General features: G+C 47.2%; 1 protein-coding gene across 3 annotated transcripts in view; it reads left to right on the forward strand.

The window, feature by feature from the left end:
• The first annotated feature begins 632 nt into the window (after positions 1 to 632).
• Positions 633 to 20,727, forward strand: part of FBXL13 (F-box and leucine rich repeat protein 13) — a 201,209-nt gene continuing 181,114 nt past the window's right edge. For 2 of the 3 annotated variants that reach the window (XM_030555490.1, XM_030555572.1), the window contains exons 1-3: positions 633 to 726; positions 14,668 to 14,771; positions 20,612 to 20,705. In XM_030555490.1, coding sequence (XP_030411350.1) covers positions 652 to 726; positions 14,668 to 14,771; positions 20,612 to 20,705 — 273 coding nt within the window. In that variant the 5' untranslated portion in view covers positions 633 to 651. Of the gene's footprint in view, positions 727 to 11,549; positions 11,635 to 14,667; positions 14,772 to 20,611; positions 20,706 to 20,727 lie in introns of those variants that run through there. The other variant, XM_030555656.1, reaches the window with a different exon arrangement.

Raw genomic sequence — 20,727 nt, forward strand, 5'->3', positions numbered from 1 at the left:
TGGGGTTTGGGGCAGGCCAGGGGATACAGAGTTGGGATAGGTGAGGGGGGCTCGGAGCAGCAGGTATGAATGGAATTGGGATGGGGGAGTGGGGGAATGGAGTTGGGATGGAGATGAATGGGGTTTGGGGCAGGCCAGGGGATACAGAGTTGGGATGGGTGAGTGGGGGCGTAGAGCAGCAGGTATGAATGGAATTGGGATGGGGGGTTGGGAGGGATGAATGGAGGTGGGATGGGGATGAATGGAATTTGGGGCAGCGGATATAGAGTTGGGATGGGTGAGTGGGGGCGTAGAGCAGCAGGTATGAATGGAACTGGGATGGGTGAATGGGGTGCTGGGCAGGGCAGTACAGAGCTGGGATGGGGGGAGGTGGTGAGGGACATGGGCTATAGAGTCGGGATGGGCTGGGCAGGAGCTGGGCAAAACCGGAGTCGGGCTGGGGGTGACCGGGGACGGGGTACAGTGTCTGGATGGGGCGAATGGGGGGCGAGACGCGCCCCTCCCCTCCGGCCCCACCGTACTCTGAGCTGAGGCGCCAAGGAGGGCGCGCGGTGAGCGGCTGGACCTGTGGCAGCGGGTTGCTAGGCGACCGGGAACGCGGCTGCCTCAGCCGTAGGAGGCCGCGAGGTCCCGGAGGGGCCCGGCTCGACCATGTCTTCCCTGCGCAGCGCGGACCCCGCGCTCAGGGCCTACTTCAAGCGCCACAGGCTCCTCGATGTCTACGAGGTAAAGGGGCCGCGCTGCTCAGGTGCCGGCGGGGCTGGGCGCGGAGCAAGGGGCTCCAGCTGCAGGCTGAGTTGGGGAGGGCGGAGCTGCCCCCCCCCCCGCCTTCCTGCCCCGCCCTGCAAACAGGCGCTGGGGTTTGCAGCGGTGTTGGCTAAATGTGATGAGGGGCCTAGGCCCGTGTGGGGCGGGGCCCACGGCGGCGCTGGTGCCGAGACCCGCGTGTGGCTGAGCCCGTGTTAGCAGCCTCTGGGCTTGCAGTAGCCTCCGGCGTTGGCCGCTTGCAGTGTGACACGGGAGAAGATGAAACCGCAGGCCCCGGAGCAGGAACGTCCTGCCACGAACGCAAGCCTGAGCGGGGCGGGGCTGGCCCACTTTAGCTCACCGAGGCTACCCTTCTGGGCCCACTGAAATCAATGGGATGGGAACTTTGCTGTTCACCAGTGGGGCCTGGGTTTCACCCACTGACTTCAGTGGAACTTGAGGTTGCTCACCTGTAATCACATCCGCTTTAGGGGTTGTACCATTATAACTACACTGGTTGGAAAACATACCCTGAACAGCAATTCTTATACCACTCCAAAATCCGTGTGTGGACTAGGCTTAAGTGTCTTGCATTTGACTATCTTGTTTTTCTGTCCAGTACTGGCGGGTATTTGTGGCCTCTTGTTGTGCGGTGGCTGCATTTATGGAAAGCCATAAGCATTACTGCTCTGTCCACTAAAGCAGGTGTTCTCAACCTTTTTCTTTCTCAGCCTCCCCTCCCTCCCCCTGGCCGCCAACATGCTGTAAAAACTCCGCAGCCCACCAGTGCCACTACAGCTGTTTTTCTGCATATAAAATCCAGGGTTGGACAGCATTAAGGGGTAGCAAGCAGGGCAATTGCTTGGGGCCCCAGGCCACAGAGAGCCCCACACAGTCCATGCTTTGGCTTTAGCCCTGAGTGGCAGGGGTCAGGGCCCCGGGCTTTATCCCCGCACAATAGGGCTTTGGCTTTCTGCCCTGGGCCCCAATGAGTCTACCACTGACCCTGCTTGCTGGACCCCCCGAACCTCTGGTTGAGAACCGCTGCACTAAAGTAACAAGCTTCAAACAGTTTGTGCATTTAATACTTCAAAGAAAAAGAAAAGTTAATTGAATTATATGATCTGTATTTAGACTAAACCCAATGGTGTCCCAATTTGACCCTGTTGTAGACTGCATTGGCACCTTCCCTAATTTGCATAAAATGGAGAAGATTGCAGGCTCCTACATCTGTAATATAGAAATGCATTTGTTAAAGATTTGAGGTGTAAGATTACAGCATGCAGGGCAGCTAGATGCCTGTCTCAAGTTGGGGCAATGCACGCTGTGTCCTGTAATATTTGTATGACACATACATAGTTATATCAAAGATGATGGTAGCCACTGACCATGTTAGAATTTGGTGGTCATTTGGTGTCATTTAAAAATGAGGCCTTGGTTAACTGGCATTGGAATTGTAGTCTAAATGTTAACGGCTTGAATCTGGGGGCTTGTCTACACTATGAGGACCATAGCCATGTCACACTAATCCTGCAATGTAGATGCAGTCTACTGCAACAGAAGGGGTTTTTCTGTCACTGTATGTAAGCCACCACCCTGAGCAGTGGTAGCCAGGACCTAGCCATCACTGGGTGGAGGGGAGCTAGGCTGGCACAACTGTGATGCTCTGGGATATGAATTTTTCACACCCTTGAGTGACATAGTTATGTCAGGTTTCAGATTAGCAGCCGTGTTAGTCTGTATCCGCAAAAAGAACAGGAGTACCTATGGCACCTTAGAGACTAACAAATTTATTTCAGCATAAGCTTTCGTGGGCTACAGCTCACTTCTTCGGATGCATAGAATGGAACACACAGAAAGAAGATATTTATACATACAGAGAACGTGAAAAAGTGGAAGTAGCCATGCCAACTGTAAGAGGCCAATCAATTGAGATGAGCTGTCATCAGCAGTTGAAAAAAAACTTTGTCGTGATAATCGAGATGACCCATAGAAGGTGCGAGGAGAACTTGACATGACGACCCAACCATTCCCAGTCTCTGTTTAAACCTTAGTTAATTGTATCTAATTTGCATATTAATTCAAGTTCAGCAGTCTGTCTTTGGAATCTGTTTTTGAAGTTTTTTGGTTGCAAAATTGCCACCTTCAAGTCTGTCATTGAGTGGTTAGAGAGGTTGAAGTGTTCTCCCACTGGTTTTTGAATGTTATGATTCCTGATGTCAGATTTGTGTCCATTTATTCTTTTGCGTAGAGACTGTCTGGTTTGGCCAATGTACATGGCAGAGGGGCATTGCTGGCACATGATAGCATATATCACGCTGGTAGATGTGCAGGTGAATGAGCCCCTGATGGCGTGGCTGATGTGGTAAGGTCCTATGATGGTGTCACTTGAATAGATATGTGGACAGAGCTGGCATCGGGCTTTGTTGCAAGGATAGGTTCCTGGGTTAGTGTTTTTGTTGTATGGTGTGCGGTTGCTGGTGAGTATTTGCTTCAGGTTGGGAGGCTGTCTGTAAGCAAGGACTGGCCTACCTCCCAAGATCTGTGAGAGTAAGGGATTATCTTTTAGGATAGGTTGTAGATCTTTGATGATTCACTGGAGAGGTTTTAGTTGGGGGCTGAAGGTGACGGCTAGTGGCGTTCTGTTATTTTCTTTGTTGGGCCTGTCCTGTAATAGGTGGCTTCTGGGTACTCTTCTGGCTCTGTCAATCTGTTTTTTTCACTTCAGCAGGTGGGTATTGTAGTTTTAAGAATGCTTGATAGAGCTCTTGTTGGTGTTTGCTGCGGGAAGGAACCAGACACAGACAGCTTGTTTGCTCAGGAAGGCGCCCCGTCGTCAGACGTGGCAGCCCTTTTATTATCTTCAGTTACAGCATTCCTACAGCATTAGCATGATTCACAACTCTATTTACTATCCTTCTATTGGTGGCCTTGGGACTCTCCCCTTCCCTTCCTCCCATGTGGAAAAGCAGAAGCGCAGCGCGTGTTGTACTTTTCCATCCTACGGGGATGTGCTTTACTTTCCCATCTTGTGATTAGATAAAGGGTTTATAGGGAACAATCATCTGGTGGCTTGCCAGCCAGGACCGATCCCTACATCTCCCCCTTTAGTTTTTAAGGATAAGGAACATATTTTTGTTTGGCCCACGGACAACCCTGGGTACACAAGGAAACCAGGGAGGGGACGCATTGAATACTGCAACAGGTAAATATGAGGAGTAAAAGGCAGAGTCTCCCATAGGTTATTAATTGGTGTAACCAGCCCCATCCTGGCAGCCAGTTAGACAGCCAATCCCACCAGGAAGAGAAGGGATCGTTGTGAATTTGAATTTGAGCAGTTAGGTTTTCTATCTGCGCAAGCTGATTATTTACAGCGTGAGAATGATCAGAGATGTTAAAACAACACATGTTATTAACCTTTTCGCACCCATAGTGGTGCAATAGGAGACAAATATCATTATACATAACATCACACAAGAATTAGCATTCAGGCAAGCAATAAGAGCAGTTAACAAATTCTCTGGGGTTTTCTCCTTTTCTTGCTGTTCCAGCAGACGCTCAGCTTGCTGTGAGAGGGACTTTATTTGTCCCCACGTCACTAGTGCATTGGGAGTACCGCGGCGCCGTCCTTGAGACAGTGTAACTGTTGTTGTTAATAACTGATGGAAATCAGGAATGGGATTGTTAAGACCCTGGTACCACACCATGCTGCGGGCCGCCTGTGGGGTCGTCTTTCCACGGACGGATGTAACGGGCTGGGACCCACACAGGCCCCTCAGGTGTGTTGACGGCTGCGTAACCTCGCCCCCAGGTAATCAAGGGGACTGGGGCACTCCACGTTGTTCCAGGGAGTTGTCGATACGTTACTTTAGGGGCAGGGAGTTCTTCCTTGCACCGAAAGTGTTTCTGTAAACGGGATATATAATGGGTACCATCAAAAACAAGATTTAAATGATTGATTGTATAGAGCACATGTGCTAACCACTCCTCCTTGTCTGGCAATGTGGGCGGGATTCCCCCTTTTGTTTTTTGTTGGAGGAGAGCTGTTTTCAGGGTGCGGTTGGCGCGCTCAACGATGGCTTGGCCCTGCGAATTGTAGGGGATGCCAAAGGTGTGCACGACGCCCCAACGGGAGCAGAAGGCAGCGAATTGCTGAGAGCAATAAGCTGGCCCATTATCCGTTTTTAGCTTGGCCGGGATGCCCATAACAGAAAAACAACGGACAAAATGGTTGATAACGTGCCGAACACGTTCACCTTTGTGGGGCATGACCCAAAGGTAACCGGAATAGGTGTCAATAGTAACATGAAGAAAATTCCACGGGGAAAAGGGGGGAAAAACGTGTGACATCCATTTGCCAAAGCTGATTGGCGCCGAGACCGCGGGGGTTAATGCCGGTGGGGGGGTAGGAGCAGAGGGAGGAACATTGCGGGCATTGTTGGACAACAGCCTTAGCTTCATCCAAGGGAATGGAGAACTCCCGAGCGAGGGCTTCAGCATTTTGATGATGAAAGGCATGGCTGGAGGTAGGGGAATGAACCCAGGAAATACGCACTTGTGCATCAGCATAAGCGTTGCCCTCAGACAAGACCCCGGGGAGGGGAAGGTGGCTACGAATATGTGCAATAAAAAACGGGTGAGACCGGGAGCGCAAAAGCTGTTGGAGAGTAAGAAAGAGGGCAAGGAGTGGTTGTTCCATGAGTGGGGTCACGTAGCTACCAGCTATAGCGGTACCAACATTAGCAACATAAAGGCTGTCTGTAATAACACTAAGGGGGACAGTGGAGACGTGAGAAAAGGCTAAACAAAGGGCAGCAAGTTCTGCCCGTTGAGGGCTCGTTTGGGGAGTGGTAAAACGCGAATGCCACTGCGTACCACTACGCCAAGAGACTACACCGCGGGTCGGACAGCCATCGGTAAAGACCGTAAGAGCACCAACTATCGGGGTATGCTGGCAAAGATTACGAAACACAGTGGGAATGTGACGAATGGCATGCAGGTGAGGGTCTTTATTAGTGTGATAGGAAAGGGAGCCCACAAAACCGGCTAGGGCCAGTTGGAGGGCATCAGAGAAAGCAAGAGCTGACTCGGTACCGTGTAGCGGGAGCGGGAGAACAATTTCCACGGGATCCAATGCAAAAAGGGCACGACAGCGGTGCCGGCCCTTGGTAATTAATTGGGCGATCATGAGCTCCAGAGGAGACAAGGTGTTGGGAGGGGAATGTGGGAGGTAGAGCCATTCAAGAATCCGCAGCGGGGAAACACCGGGATCTTGAGCCACAATGGCGCAGGGTTGTAGGGTGTCACAGAGACAAATTAATTTCGGTGGTACATTGTCACAGGCACGGTCCACCCAATGGTGGGCCAGGAGCTGGTTAAGCGTGGCTAAAACGGCCAATTGCTCGGTGGAGAGGGCGATGAGATCAGAGGGATGAGTGCCCTGGGTAAGGGCCAAAAAGAGGGGGCGCAGGGTACTGGTAGTAATTTGATAATAGGGGCATAACCAATTGATAGCCCCCAAAAGTTGTTGTAGGACCACATAGGTGACCGGGTTAGGTATTTGTAGCGAGGGAAGGATCGGAGTGGAATAGGCAGCCTGAAGCTTATGGCCCAAATATTGGAACGGCTCATGGAGTTGGACCTTTTCCGGGGCAATTTGCAATCCATAAGTCCGAAGGGAGGAGGTTAGCTGGTTAAGCCAATCCTGTGGGAGGACTGGGGCAGCAACCAGAATATCATCCATATAATGGTAAACAAGGAGAGAGGGGAAAAATTGTCGAAAAGAAGACAGAGCAGTATCCACATAGTGTTGGTACAGGGTGGGGCTGTTAAGCATGCCCTGGGGAAGAACGGTCCATTAATAGCGATGAGTTGGGCGAGAATTATTAAGAGTGGGGACAGTAAAGGCAAAGTACCTTTTGTCTTGCTCCTGAAGAAGGATGGAAAAAAAACAATCCTTTAAGTCAATCACGGCCAGTTGGAAGCCTTGTGGGATAAGATTGGGATTTGGGGCACCACATTGTAGGGGGCCCATGGGTTCTAGGATTTTATTAATGGCTCGCAAATCGTGTAATAGCCGCCATTTTCCTGATTTCTTTTTTATCACAAAAACAGGAGTATTATAGGGACTGGTGGTGGGTTCAAGGTGTCGGGCTTCGCACTGTTCCTGAACTAAGGTGGAGAGTGCGGTCAGCTTTTCGGCGGGTAGGAGCCACTGCTCCACCCAAACAGGGGAGTGCGTTTTCCAGGTAAGGGCTAATGCAGTGGGAGTGGTTGCCATGTAAAAACAAACTAGATTAATTTAACTAAAAGGTTGAAAAAATTCACGATATAGGTGGTCCAGCTGCTCCCAGTTGGGATTTAGGGCAGTTAAGGCTAGGCACCAGTTACGGTCCTCGCTATATTCAGCCTCATAAAATGCCGCAGGCGGGTGGCTAGAATTGGTGGTTACAAAATATACTTCAAAACGGCCTCCTATTTGTCGAATGCAGAGAAATGGGCATAAGACCGCAAGGCAGGAGGTACGTGAAAGGGAGCGCCAGACAAACAACCGGATACGATGATTGGGGTGGCATATTAGTCTATAGGCATATTGTGCTCCCGGGTTGGAGTCAGAACAGTGGACCACTTCGTTAAGGAGGGGGGTAACAAAGGCCGCATAAATATCAGACTCAGTCCAGCTTTCGCTATAATAATGGTTATGATATGGGTGCATGAGTTCAGGGTAAAACAAGCGTAGCCCCTAGTTGAGAAAGGAGATCCCGGCCCCACAAATTAAATTCTATGGGAAGAATGCATGGTTTAATTTGGGCCACTGTTTGCTGCGTCGTAGGGTCTACCACTGGTAGCCAGTTGCTACTCCGTCTAGAGGCTTGGCTGCCCCCGACACCCCATACCGAGGGGGCCACCTCGGAGGGCCAGGAGGGGTCCCACTCCTTGCCTGCGATCATGGAGACGTCAGCCCCGGTGTCTAAGAGCCCTGCCAAGACCTTACCGTGAATCTGATAAAGGCAGGTGGGCTTACGGACGTGTATGTGCTGAATCACGGCGGCGACCTGGGGATGATAAGTCGCGTCGGTTGCCACTCTATTGTCGGCCCGGGGCTGCAGGGGCTCGGCACGCGTGGAACCTAATCCTCCTTTACGTTCCTGTTGAGAGACTGCAGGACAATAATAAGGGAGCAACAACAGTTGGGACCAGGATTCCCCTTTTTTAAGGGACAGCGGAAGCTGCCCCCAATATTGGGCATAGATGGTGCCGCTATAATCAGCGTCAATTACCCCTGGGACAGTCATAATGCCTTTATAATGGGCAGAGGAGCGGGGGAGCACGAGCCCCACCGTTCCGGGAGGGAGGGGGCCCCGAAGCTGAGTGGGCATCAGGAGTACTTCTCCGGGGAGCTGAGAGCTCATGTCCTGTGCGTTTTCCAAATCGATGCCCGCACTGCCAGAGGTGGCGGGGGGGGGGGGGAAACCGCCTCCTCCCTCGGTTAGACCGGGGCCCGAGGGGGGCCCGACTGGGAGTTTCCCGAGGGGGCAGAGCGGCACTGATTAGCCCAGTGGAAGCCTTTGTTACACTTGGGACATTTTTTATTTGGGCGCCCTCCACCTTCTCTTCCCGGTGGTCACCCTCGGTCTCTGCTGGCCCCTCCTCCCGGCGCCCGGCACTCGCGGCGGAAATGACCTGGCTTATTACAATTGAAGCAATTACCTAGAGGCTTGCTGCCGGCGCGCAAGGCGCTGGCAAGTAACGCCATGGTGTGGGTTTGTGTCCCCACTTCGGCGCAAGCCTGAATCATGTCCGCCAGAGAGTACTGCACGCGATGAATGACTGTCTGAAGGATGCGGCGGCAATCAGCATTGGCTTGTTCAGCCGCCAGTCGGCGGAGTAGTTCCTCTTGGGCTTCTGGGTTGTCGATTTGCCAGGCAATGGCTTCTTTTAACTGATCCACAAATTGATGGAAAGGCTCAGGACACCCCTGTCTGATGCTAGTGAAGGATGATAAGGGCTTACCCGTAATGGGGACCCGGCGAAACGCCCGCATAACGGAGAGTGCGGTGCGTTTAAAGGACGCTGCCGGGAGCTGCAGTTGTGCCATCACCTCCGCGAATGCACCCGACCCATATATTTGGTCGGGAATGTTATCCGCAGAGGAGATGGCCAATGCCGCAGCCCGGAACTCGCTGTCCCATACAACATATTGGGCAGGGGATAAAATCATTCGGAACAGATGTTTCCAGTCCGTTGGCAACATAACGTAAGTATTGCCTAACCCTTCAATAAGACCCTCCACATAAGTAGATCGGAGGCCAGATTGGCGGACCCCTTTATTTAGCTCACTAATAACCGCATACTGCAATGGGTGATGGGTGGTGGTTGCCTCTCCCTGAGCGTTTGTGTTATAAGTGACCGGGTAGAGGGCTGGGAGTTCGCCCTCCCACTTCTCCAACAAGGGAGAAGCGCCTGCCACCATTGCCTGCTGGAGGGCTGCTTGCACCGCGCTCTGAGCCGGCGAGGGCGGGAGGGGTGGTGACGGCAGCGAGGAGTCGGGGGGGGTGAGGCCGGGGGCCGTCGCCACGGGCGCAGAACAAGGGGTTCCTGCCTCCGTGGCATAGGAAGGAGGTGGAGTAGGGGTGGGAGAGGCAAGCGGGGGCGCCTCCTTCCGCAAACGCCCGATTGCCTCTGCACAATGTTGCCACAGCAAGATGTGTTGGATGGGCGCTCGTGGCTCCCTTAGGAGCCGTTCGCCCACGTTCTGCCAGTCAGAAACCTCGAGAGACCCTCTCTCGGGGTACCAAGGGCATTTAACCTCTATTGCGTGGAGCAATTCCTCCACTTGTCGCTGTGATGCTGTCATGCGACCGGTTACCTTGAGTAATTGAACCAGCTCTTTCGCATGAGCCTTCTGTTGCACAGATAAATCCCCCCCCATACTCACGAGGGAGTGCGAAGACGCACTGCGGTGCACCACAGCTCGGCCAGCCGGTGGGTACGGAGGGCTGGAATCACGTCGGGGTCACCAGATGCGGGAAGGAACCAGACACAGACAGCTTGTTTGCTCAGGAAGGCGCCCCGTCGTCAGACGTGGCAGCCCTTTTATTATCTTCAGTTACAGCATTCCTACAGCATTAGCATGATTCACAACTCTATTTACTATCCTTCTATTGGTGGCCTTGGGACTCTCCCCTTCCCTTCCTCCCATGTGGAAAAGCAGAAGCGCAGCGCGTGTTGTACTTTTCCATCCTACGGGGATGTGCTTTACTTTCCCATCTTGTGATTAGATAAAGGGTTTATAGGGAACAATCATCTGGTGGCTTGCCAGCCAGGACCGATCCCTACAGTTTGCCTCTGTCTGAGAGATTGGAGCAAATGCGGTTGTATCTTAGAGCTTGGCTGTAGACAATGGATTGTGTGGTGTGTCCTGGATGGAAGCTGGAGGCATGTAGGTGCAGTTGGCATGGCTGCTTCCACCTTTTCATGTTCTCTGTATGTATAAATATCTTCCATTATATGCATCCGAAGAAGTTTGCTGTAGCCCACGGAAACTTATGCTGAAATAAATTTGTTAGTCTCTAAGGTGCCACAAGTACTCCTGTGTTTTTTTTAGTGGTATCAGTGTGAATTTTAAGCATAGGCCAGGCTTGGGATTGATTTGTTCTTTCCTGGCTTTTTCCCTGTGTACAAAACTTTTTTTAGATGGTATTAATAAAGACCTTTAACTTGTGCAACTATAAGTTAAACAACAGATGGGCACCTTTCTAGGTTATTGAATAGACAGAGTTCATATAAGAATTAGCCTGATAATTTGACATTATCTTGATTTTAATTTGATAATTTGAATTCTTTTGGATTGTTTTGTTGTTAGCTAAGTAATGTTATGTTAAGTGAGAGGTAGCTATTTTATGACGTGTGATTGTGCTTTCATTTGAGTTGTTGAATGTAAGGGATAACTTTCCTAATTTATAAACTTTAGTAATATCTCAAGTCTTTATTTCTTTTGGTTATGTAATGAGTCTCCCCTGAATTACTTGGAACCTTGGGGAAATTAACGAGAACCAGACAACCTTTGTACTGTTTAGGCCCAGTTTTTCTCCCATCTATGTTGGGCATTGTCATCATTAAGGATTACTGACATGAGTATGGGTTGCAGGATAAGGACGTAAGACACCATTTCTTGTACAATTTTTTTAAAAAGAATTCCCAGGTCTAAATTTTTGGTGAGATATTTTGCATTTTCTTTGGTCAAATTTTTGTACATATGCTATGCCTAGAAGATCTGTTGAAAGAAAAGGAGCACACATTCAATTAAAAAGAAAAGCTATAAAAGAGCTCCAAATCTATGAAAAATGCAGTAAGTTTAGCAGACAGGTGCTGTCTCAGTCCAGCAGAGGGAGTATTTGAACAGCCTTAAGTCCTTTTTGGAAAATGTATTAAGGTGAAAACACACATGAAGAGAATCACTATATTGTCCACATATCTAGTACTCTGCTTAACAGCATATTATTTATATTGTAATTCTTATAATAAATGATGGATTTATAATACTTGTTGATATTGCTGTATGCACCCAGTTATTGTCATTTGGATACATCTTGGAGATTGTCTTTTTACTAGCGAGGTTCAACAGAAGCTAAAGTTAGAATCAATTTATCATTTATTTTATGAAAATATTCAAACTGTGTAAATTTAAGTTGTTTGTTGTTTGTTGTTTCATACACTAAAGAAAAAGTTATTTCGTTACTTATCTTTTGTTTCTTGTATTCCTTAGTTCTGCTTCCCTTTGGAAATGTCTTAAAAAGCAGACTATATCTATGCTGACAAAACAGTCTTATTGCACACCCATAGTCTGACTGGCAATGACCCTTTATACAACCCTGCTCCCCCTTGGTAAAGATTATTTTGATTTTGAGAATGAATAAATAGTGTGTTTCTGTATTGACATTAGTCAGCAAATATCACAGTTACCATAGTTATTTCCTGTTTTAAATATTATTGATATTTTATTTTTAATCATTTGTGTTATGATAGTGGCCAAAAGGCTGCACTCAGAATCAGGGCTCCATTGTGCTGGGTGCTGGCAGATGGAGATAGTCCCTGGCCAGGAGAGTTTAGAATCTAGCAGACAAAATAATGAGGATTGGGTACAGGGCCAGCTTTAGGCCTATTCCACCAATTCCCCCGAATCGGGCCCCGCTCCTAAGAGGGCCCCGCGCCTAGTGAGAATCCCTTCCCTGGCTAGAGGTGCTTTTTAAATTTTTACTCACTTGGCGGTGCTTCAGGTCTTCGGCGGCACTTTGGCGACGGGTCCTTCTCTTGCTTGGGGTCTTTGGGGACACTTCAGCGGCGGGTCCTTCAGTCCTGGAGTGAGTGAAGGACCCACCGCTGAAGTGCTGTTGAAGACTCGGAGCACCACCCGGTGAGTACATCCCCACGTGGTTTTTTACATGTGTTTTTTTTTTTAAGTCATCCCTGCCGGGGCCCTATCGAAACTGTTTGAATTGGGCCCCACACTTCCTAAAGCCGGCCCTGATTGGGTATAGCATATAGGCAAGTGAACATAGTGATGACTGACACAGTTCTGTTAGTTACATGTTTTGTTGGGTTTTTATTATTCTTTATTTTGGGGTAAGAGGAATGGTAGGAATGAATTATAAGAAGAAAGTAGGAAATGAAAGTAAAGTAAAGAGAGAATCACAGCTTATGACCTGCCTATCTTTGGTCAGCTGGCAGCTTACTGTTTTGAGTTTTCCCCATGCACAAGGGGTGGCATGGAAGAAAAGATTTGAAGGAAACTTTGAGAATGAAGCTGGCTGGTGGGCAGTAAAGGTTGGGATTATTGGTAGAGAATGTCAGTGTCTGGCATTTTGACAAGTTACTAGAGAAGCTATGTAAGGTGAAGGTCCTTAAAGGTAAAGACAAGAAATGTGTATTTGATGTGCTGATTAAGTGAAAGTAAGTAGAGGGGACTAGAGAAGAGTTTGAGGTATCAGAATGACAAGCCAGGAAGATGATTTGAACAATAGCATTTTGAATGGACTTGAAGGAGCTAAGATTGCAGGGGTCAAGGCCAGAGATCTGCAATAGTCAGGATGCAAAACTAGGAGAGCCTGAGTGAGAATTTTGGTGGTAAGTCAGGTCTTAGAGATGTTATGTAGGACAAAGCTGCAAGATTTATACATGGAGGCAGGGTTGAGTCAAAGATGACATCCATATTACAGTCCTGTATAACATGGAGAATGGTGCTGTTGTCCACAGTGATGGAGCAAGTGGAAATAAGAAGAGAGCTTAGGAAAGCTGGATATCCTTTTTTCAGCAAAGAAAAAACTCTGGTATCTCAGCTATTGCTGTGTGATGCCTGTTGACAAATGCTGTCCTCTTAATGGTAAGCGCCATATTTTCCACTGCTAGGGATGGGGAAGTATTTGTATAAACAGCAGACTGTGCTCTAGGATAATCATCTGCAGAAGAGTGGTCTTTCCTCCAGTTTTAGGAGTGCAGTTATGATGGAAAATTTCTACCCTGTGTTCCTCTCTATTCATGGGTTTTCTGGGATATTCCTGTGTGCATATAGCCATAATTTGTCCTCATGTGTGTAATGTAACCAGTTCATAGAGTTTGATTTAATCTTTCTTGCCACACATCTCTACCCCGATATAACGTGACCCAATATACATGAATTAGGATACAACGTGGTAAAGCAGCACTCAAGGGGGGCAGGGCTGTGCACTCCAGTGGACCAAAGCAAGTTCGATATAACGTGGTTTCACCTATAACACAGTAAGATTTTTTTGGCTCCTGAGAACAGCGTTATATCGGGGTAGAGGTGTACTTAAACACAGAGTCCATTAGCATATCCTCTAATATGTCTTTATTTTGGCAGATAACTATACATTGCCTCACCAGGTACTTGTTTAGCTGTACTGCTGAGAAAACCTTTTTCATTTTTAATTTATGAAAAAATGAATAATGAATTCGTTCCTTTGAGAATTCTAGAGGATCATGGAAATGAACCTCTTCCCATCTACCAGGAGCTTAACAACGTCTCTCACCATCACTTGAAATCATGGAAGCCGTTTTGGACCCATGCATTTAACATTCAACAATGCAGCTTCAACCCTTATGAAGCTTGGAAAGCTGGACGGAACTCACAAGAAATCACAAATAAACACCCTGTGAAAGATCCGATGCAGAAGGTCCCTGTCTTCGATCTCCAACTGCATCCACACAAACCATGGCAGATGCAGATGCTTGCTGCACAAATGGAGAATTAAAGACTCTGTAGTGTGCAACTGTGGTCACCCAGAACAGACCAGAGAACATAAATAACACAATGCCCCATTCACAAATACAAAGGAGGCATCACAGAAATACACTCTGCTTCTGCAGGTGCAATTATTTGGCCTAACCATCTAAATGTAAAATTATGGTGGTTGTTCTACATTTGCATCAGTGATATGATAAAGAAGAAGATTGTTTATTATTCATAAGTGAGAAATGAACTAGCTAGTCCCGTAACTCACTGCTGAAAAGCAACTGCCCCAATCCTCCAATGCAATGCAACATTATAACTATTCTATATAGGACCCAATTCCACATCCTCTCTACCTCACAAGGTTATTGTGAGATATAATTTAGTAATGCTTTTAAAGAAATTTGAGATCCTTGGGTGGAAAGTACTATAGAAGTGCCATATGTTTTGTTCTTATGATATGACCAGAGGCATGAGGGCTACCAGTTGAAATATACTGATATATACATTATGGCATTTAAAATAAGAATTAAATAAAAGAAACAGAATGATAAAATGATAGAGAAGAATTGTATAAATGTTATACTATTTAAAATTCATTTGGTAGCTGTGTTTAGTGTAACAGTTTCAGACATGTAAAAGGTGTTAATTTACTCTGTTCTTTTTTGCAGACTCTACTATGTGGTGTATTTATTATGTGTCCAGAGGATCCACTTAAGTTTTTAGAAGAAAAGATCAGAGAAATAATGGAAAAGGGACTAGATAGTATTTTATGGTATTTATCAAATGTTTTTGTGTGTTCTATGTGGTGTGAAATATTGACATGTCAATTTTAAAACAGCACTAATGTTGCATTTACTGTCATCTGCAAAATAAATATCCGTCATGCCCAGAGATTAATAGCGCATTACAAATAGATTGATTAATATTGAGATTTTACACTAAAAACATACAAGATATTTTTCCTTTGTCTATTTTTATTTGAATTGTTCACAGAGTATTTACTAAATATATTTAATATTATATTTCTGTTATAACATATCTTTATTGAGCTCTTTATTTTGAGATATACATTATGGGCTATGTATTGGGGTAGCCATGTTAATCTGTATCCACAAAAACAATGGGGAGGCTGATGGCACCTTAAAGTCTCACAGATTTATTTTGGCATAAGCTTTTGTGGGTAAAAAACCCCACTTGTTGGGCCCAACAACGAAAATAACAGAACACCACTAGCCATCATGTACAGCCCGCCAGCTAAAACCTCTCCAGCACATCATCAACAATCTACAACCTATCCTGGAAAATGATCTCTCACTCTCACAGACCTTGGGAGGCAGGCCAGTCGTCGCTTACAGACAGCTCCCCAACCTGAGACAAATACTCACCAGCAACTACACACCTCACCACAGAAACACTAACCCAGGAATCAATCCCTGTAACAAACTCCGTTGCCTACTCTGTCCGCATATCTACTCTAGCGACACCATCATAGGACCCAACCACATCAGCCACACCATCAAGGGCTCATTCACCTGCACATCTACTGATGTGATTTATACCATCATGTGCCAGCAATGCCCCTCTGCCATGTACGTTGGCAAAACTGGACAGTCTCTATGTAAGAGAATAAATGGACACAAATCAGACATTAGGAATGGTAACATATAAAAGCTAGTAGGACAACACTTCAGTCTCCCTGGACATTCAGTAACAGATTTAAAAATAGCCATCCTTCAAAAATAAAAACCCTTCAGAAACAGACTTCAAAGAGAAACTGCCGAGCTACAATTCATTTGCAAACTTAACACCATTAATTTGGGCTTGAATAGGGCCTGGGAGTGGCTGGGTCACTACAAAAGCAATTTTCCCTCTCTTGGTATTGACACCTCCTCATCAGTTATTGGGAGTGGACCACATCTACCCTGACTGAATTGGCCTTGTCAATACTGGTTCTCCACTTGTAAGGTAACTCTCTTCTCTTCATGTGCCAGTATATTTATGCCTGTATCTGTAATTTTCACTCCATGCATCTGAAAAAGTGGGTTTTTTACCCATGAAAGCTTATGCCCAAATAAATCTGTCAGTCTTTAAGGTGCCACCTCGTTGTTATTATGATCTATATCCCCAGCTGGTGTAAATTGGCATAGCTTCATTGAAGTCCGTGCTGATATACACCACTTAAGGATGTGACTCTAAATGTATTGAATTACTCATAGACTTATTTTCCATTTTTTATTTCTCACCTCTCTCTCTTTTTGAAACTTAGGCATCACAGTAAGGGAAAAGAAACTACAGGCTAAGGGGCTAATCTCATTCACACTGCAATCAAAGGGAATATTTCTACTGACTTTGCTGGAGGTGGAATTGGGCCCTAATAACTAACTATCTAAGTAGACATTGGAGCTGTCACTATAGTATCTGAATGCCTTCCAAGTACTTCAAAAGGGAAATCACAATAGCAGTCTGACTTGCTCTCTTACTTTTCTCCTTCCCAGTGTGTAGGAAAAATATCTTGATTAGTTTATAGTTTGTGGTATGTGAGAGACAGAGAGTGTATGTGTGTCTGATTAGCTTGTTGTGGGAAAGCCAAGTCGACAAGATGAGTTTTGTATTCAGTTTTGAACATGGTGAGGCCCCAGGGCTGTACTTACTTTTTGTGAGAATAAATTCAGTAATGTAGGTCCAGCTCCTATGAAAGTCCTGTCTCCTCATTCAAGATACTTCACTTATAGGTGAATAGTTTCATAGCTCCAGTATAATTCATGTGAGGTCATGCTTCTGAAGAGGTGATCTCTGTGGTACTTAAGTCCACTCTGTATGGGCTTTGAATATTAGGACAGAGATCTTGAACTGGACTCTTTTTTGGGGGGGCGTCAGTTCAGAGAGCAGAGAATCAGTCTGATGTGATCTTGGTGACCTGTGTTCCTGAGCAGCTGGGCTGTTGTGTTTTATACCAAGTAGCGCTTTTCCAGGTGCACAGCTTTATTCCTAGAGATAATAAGTGCAATAATGAAACCTGGAATGTTAAACTATCATAATGATTAAATTGAGCTATAAAATAAACTGTAGTGTATCCCTCTCCTCAGTGTAAAGAAAGAACAGATATAAGAAAAAAAGAGCTAATGAGCATTTTTGTTGACTAAGATGTTAGTAACACAGTCTCGACAAAGGCTTACATTCTGGAGGCCAGTGGGAATTTTATCGAAGGAGGAGAGCTGGATTGGTTTTAAATCAATTTGTATTAAAGTTTGTATTATGTAGAAAGGTTGGATTACTATATAACATGCAGTTTCTCACGTTTCTGCTTCAATACATCTGCCATCACTGATGCATCCTATTTACTAAGGGACTGTTCCTGTGAAGTGCTGAGCATGCTAACACCCAGTGACGTCAGTGGGAAATGGAGGTGTTCAGCACTTTGCTGGATCAGGCCCCAAAAGGCATAGTTGGAGCTCATAGTTAGACAGCAGCTAGAGAAGTTAGGGGACTAAAAATGGCAAAAGGAGAGGGGGAGCAAAAGATAATGGAGAAAAGTGACTTGGATTTCATAGGGCCAGTCTATGACTGGCTCATGTGCAGGTGCACAAGTGGGAGGAGAAATATTAATGGAACCTCTCTCCCTTACATACCCTGTGCAAGGGTCCCACACAATTGTAGTCTTTGCATATTACTCCTGGGGGAATTCTACACCACTGTGTATGCGCAGAATTCATGTCCCCTGCAGATTTCTTTGTTTCCCTGTAGCAAAAGTCTTTCTGACAGGGAAGCAAAGGGAAGCTGCAAGAGCAGTCACACACCACTCCCCAGCAGCACAGGTACATCATTTCAGGCAGCTGGAGGAGAGGTAAATCACTGTGGGGTTGGGGATACCCCAGCCAGTGGCTCCTACCCTGAGCCAGGATCGGCTGCTTGTCGCAGCTGGGCTGGAGACAGGAGAGGATGGGACTTCCTGTTCACCTGCAAGGAATGGCTGGAGTTGTGTCAGACCCACCCCAAGAAACCTCCACTAGCTGCAGGAAGCTGAGCATCCTCCTCTGCTTCCTGCCCTCATCACTCCTCAGTTGTGGGGGGGAGGGGTCACTGTATGGGGAGCTGCTCCCCCATCTTCCCAACCCCCATGCATCCGGACCTTCCATACCCAGAAACCCTTGCCAAGCCTCACCCCATACAGAGCCCCCAGCACTCCATACACGAACCACACCCTGCTGAACCTTAATCCGATCATCTGGAGCCCCTGGCACCCAGACTCCCTGCCTCTATACCCACTGAACTCCCTGCACTCAACCCCCCAACCCTGACAAGCCACACCCCCCGCATCACCCTGGGCCCCCACATCCAGACACCCACACCTCTGACCCCCAACTAGCTGCACCCAGACCCCACCCCACCAACCCCCACTCCCCCAGTTGAGACCCCCCACACCCAGACCCCTCCGTTGAGCCCCAACCACCTTCACCGGGAAGCCTCTGCAGAGTCCCATTGCCCTTGCATCTGGAACTCCCTCAACCAGCCTCTGTGCATCCAGATCCCTCCACACCTAGACCCCTCGCTGAGCTGCCTGCACCCAGATTGTCCCACGCAGAACCCTCTCACCTCACACTTGGATCCTCCCACATCGAGCCCCTTCACACTTGGATCCTGCCTGGTTGAGCCTGCCTGTCCCACATCTAGTGCACCTGGCACAGAGGGGCAGGGCCCCAGGGTGTTTTGGGGGCAGGCCCAGGCCTTGTGCGGTGTCAAGGTCTGGTACAGCCTCACCGCTGAGTCCGTGTCCTGGGGTAGGGGGTGGGGGGCGGCAGGATGCAGCCAGTGGCCTGTTCTCCCCAGTGCCATGCTGGAGCCTCTGCATTTATTTATTAACAAATAGAACTTGCAGAATTTTAAAATATTATGTGTAGAATTTTTAATTTTTTGGCACAGAATGCCCTCAGGAGTAGCACATGGAATAGTTGCTGCTTCCCTATGCCATCAGGATCCCACTTTACTCTGAATGGATGAGAGGTGAGGAGGAGATGGGACCATGTCCGTGCCTCCCTCTGTACCTGTCCATGGAATGGACCAGTTGACCTATAGAGCAGATAGCGCCATCCATTGGTATGGTGCAGTTTGCACAGTCTCTCTGCATACTAAACCCCCTCCTGGAGCTCTCTATGACAGTAGTCCCCAAACTTTTTTGTCTGCCCCTCCCTTACCTGTTCATGCCCCCCCTTACCTGGCCATGATAAGGGCCAAGGGCTGCATCCGACAGTGGGCCCGTGTTTGGGGCTAGAACTGCAGCTGGGGTCGTGGCCAGGTATGGAGCCACAGCCGGGAATAGGGTCAGGAGCCAGTGGCCGAGGCCGGGGCCAGACCTGTGGCTGGGGCTGGAGGCAGGGTCAGAGTGGAGCAGGTGGCAGAGTGGGGCTGGATGGCGCTTTCTCCCCACCCCATGTCTGGATTGGCTCGGGCCCCACCGCACCCTCCCAAATGTTCCTTCATTCTCCCCTGGGGGGCACCCTCCACAGTTTAGGGACCATTGCTTTATGGGGTTATAGGACTCTGCATATCCCTAGTGTTCACTGAAAGCTAAATGTAACAGTTTGGTCCATAATTATGGGGTCTTCTGTGTTTACTTTCCATTATTTTTAACATCTTCTTAAAAGGTTGACAATAGAATTTCTTTTTCTGTTGTTTTTATCCTCTGGCAAACATTTTTTTCCCGTGTTTCTCATGGAAGTATAAATCAACATGGCTGTGTTTTATTCATTTGGTTATGGGATTAAGTTTTTTTAAATTACTTTTACTTCCTATGCATGCTTACAGACTACTCTGCATCAGCAGAAAACAATGCATGAAGGTCTATAAATCATACATAAATAGTGACTGTTTGAAAAAAAATCAGGATTAAGAATGGAAAAATATTTTGTAACTTGAGCATTTTCCATTAGGTTATATCTTTTTAAAGATAGGTTAAATTTTGACCCCAAATGACCCAAGTGTATCTCTGAGGACTTCAATAACTCAGGCCACGTCCAGACTACCTGCCGTATCGGCGGGTTAAAATCGATTGCTCGGGGATCGATATATCGCGTCTAATCTAGACGCGATATATCGATCCCCGAGTGCGCTTATATTGATTCCGGAACTCCATCAACCCCAACAGAGTTCCGGAATCGACACGGAGAGCCGCGAACATCGATCCCGCATGGTGTGGACGGGTGAGTAATCTGATCTTAGATATTCGACTTCAGCTACGTTATTCACGTAGCTGAAGTTGCGTATCTAAGATCGATTTCCCCCCCCAGTGTGGACCAGCCCTTAGACGTAGGTTAGGGGTTTGTTATAGAAGTAGATGGGTGAGATTGTGTGGCCTGCATTGTGCAGGAGGTCAGACTAGATGATCATAATGGTCCCTTCTGACCTTAAAGTCTATGAGTCTATGAACATAGCACTGAACTTAAATCTGTTTTCGTATAGTAGGTGAACATAAATTTAAAGCTTTGGCACATTAACAGAGTTGGAATGAAGGTAGTAAGGGTATTAAATAATCAGTTAGCTGTAGAGAAGTTAATTTTCCTTCAGTGTTACTAATGTGGCTTACATGATTTACTTTTTTGTTTATTTGTTTTGCAGGGATACATGTATTGATTCATCCTTAAGGCCAAAATTAAAGAGGATTTCAGAAACTTATTTGCACATCCTTTTTGGACTAAATGATGAACAGCTGGTAACAATCATTGAGCAATTGC

Source organism: Gopherus evgoodei, chromosome 1 (genome assembly GCF_007399415.2).
Source record: "Gopherus evgoodei ecotype Sinaloan lineage chromosome 1, rGopEvg1_v1.p, whole genome shotgun sequence".
Taxonomy (NCBI): Eukaryota; Metazoa; Chordata; order Testudines; family Testudinidae; genus Gopherus; species Gopherus evgoodei.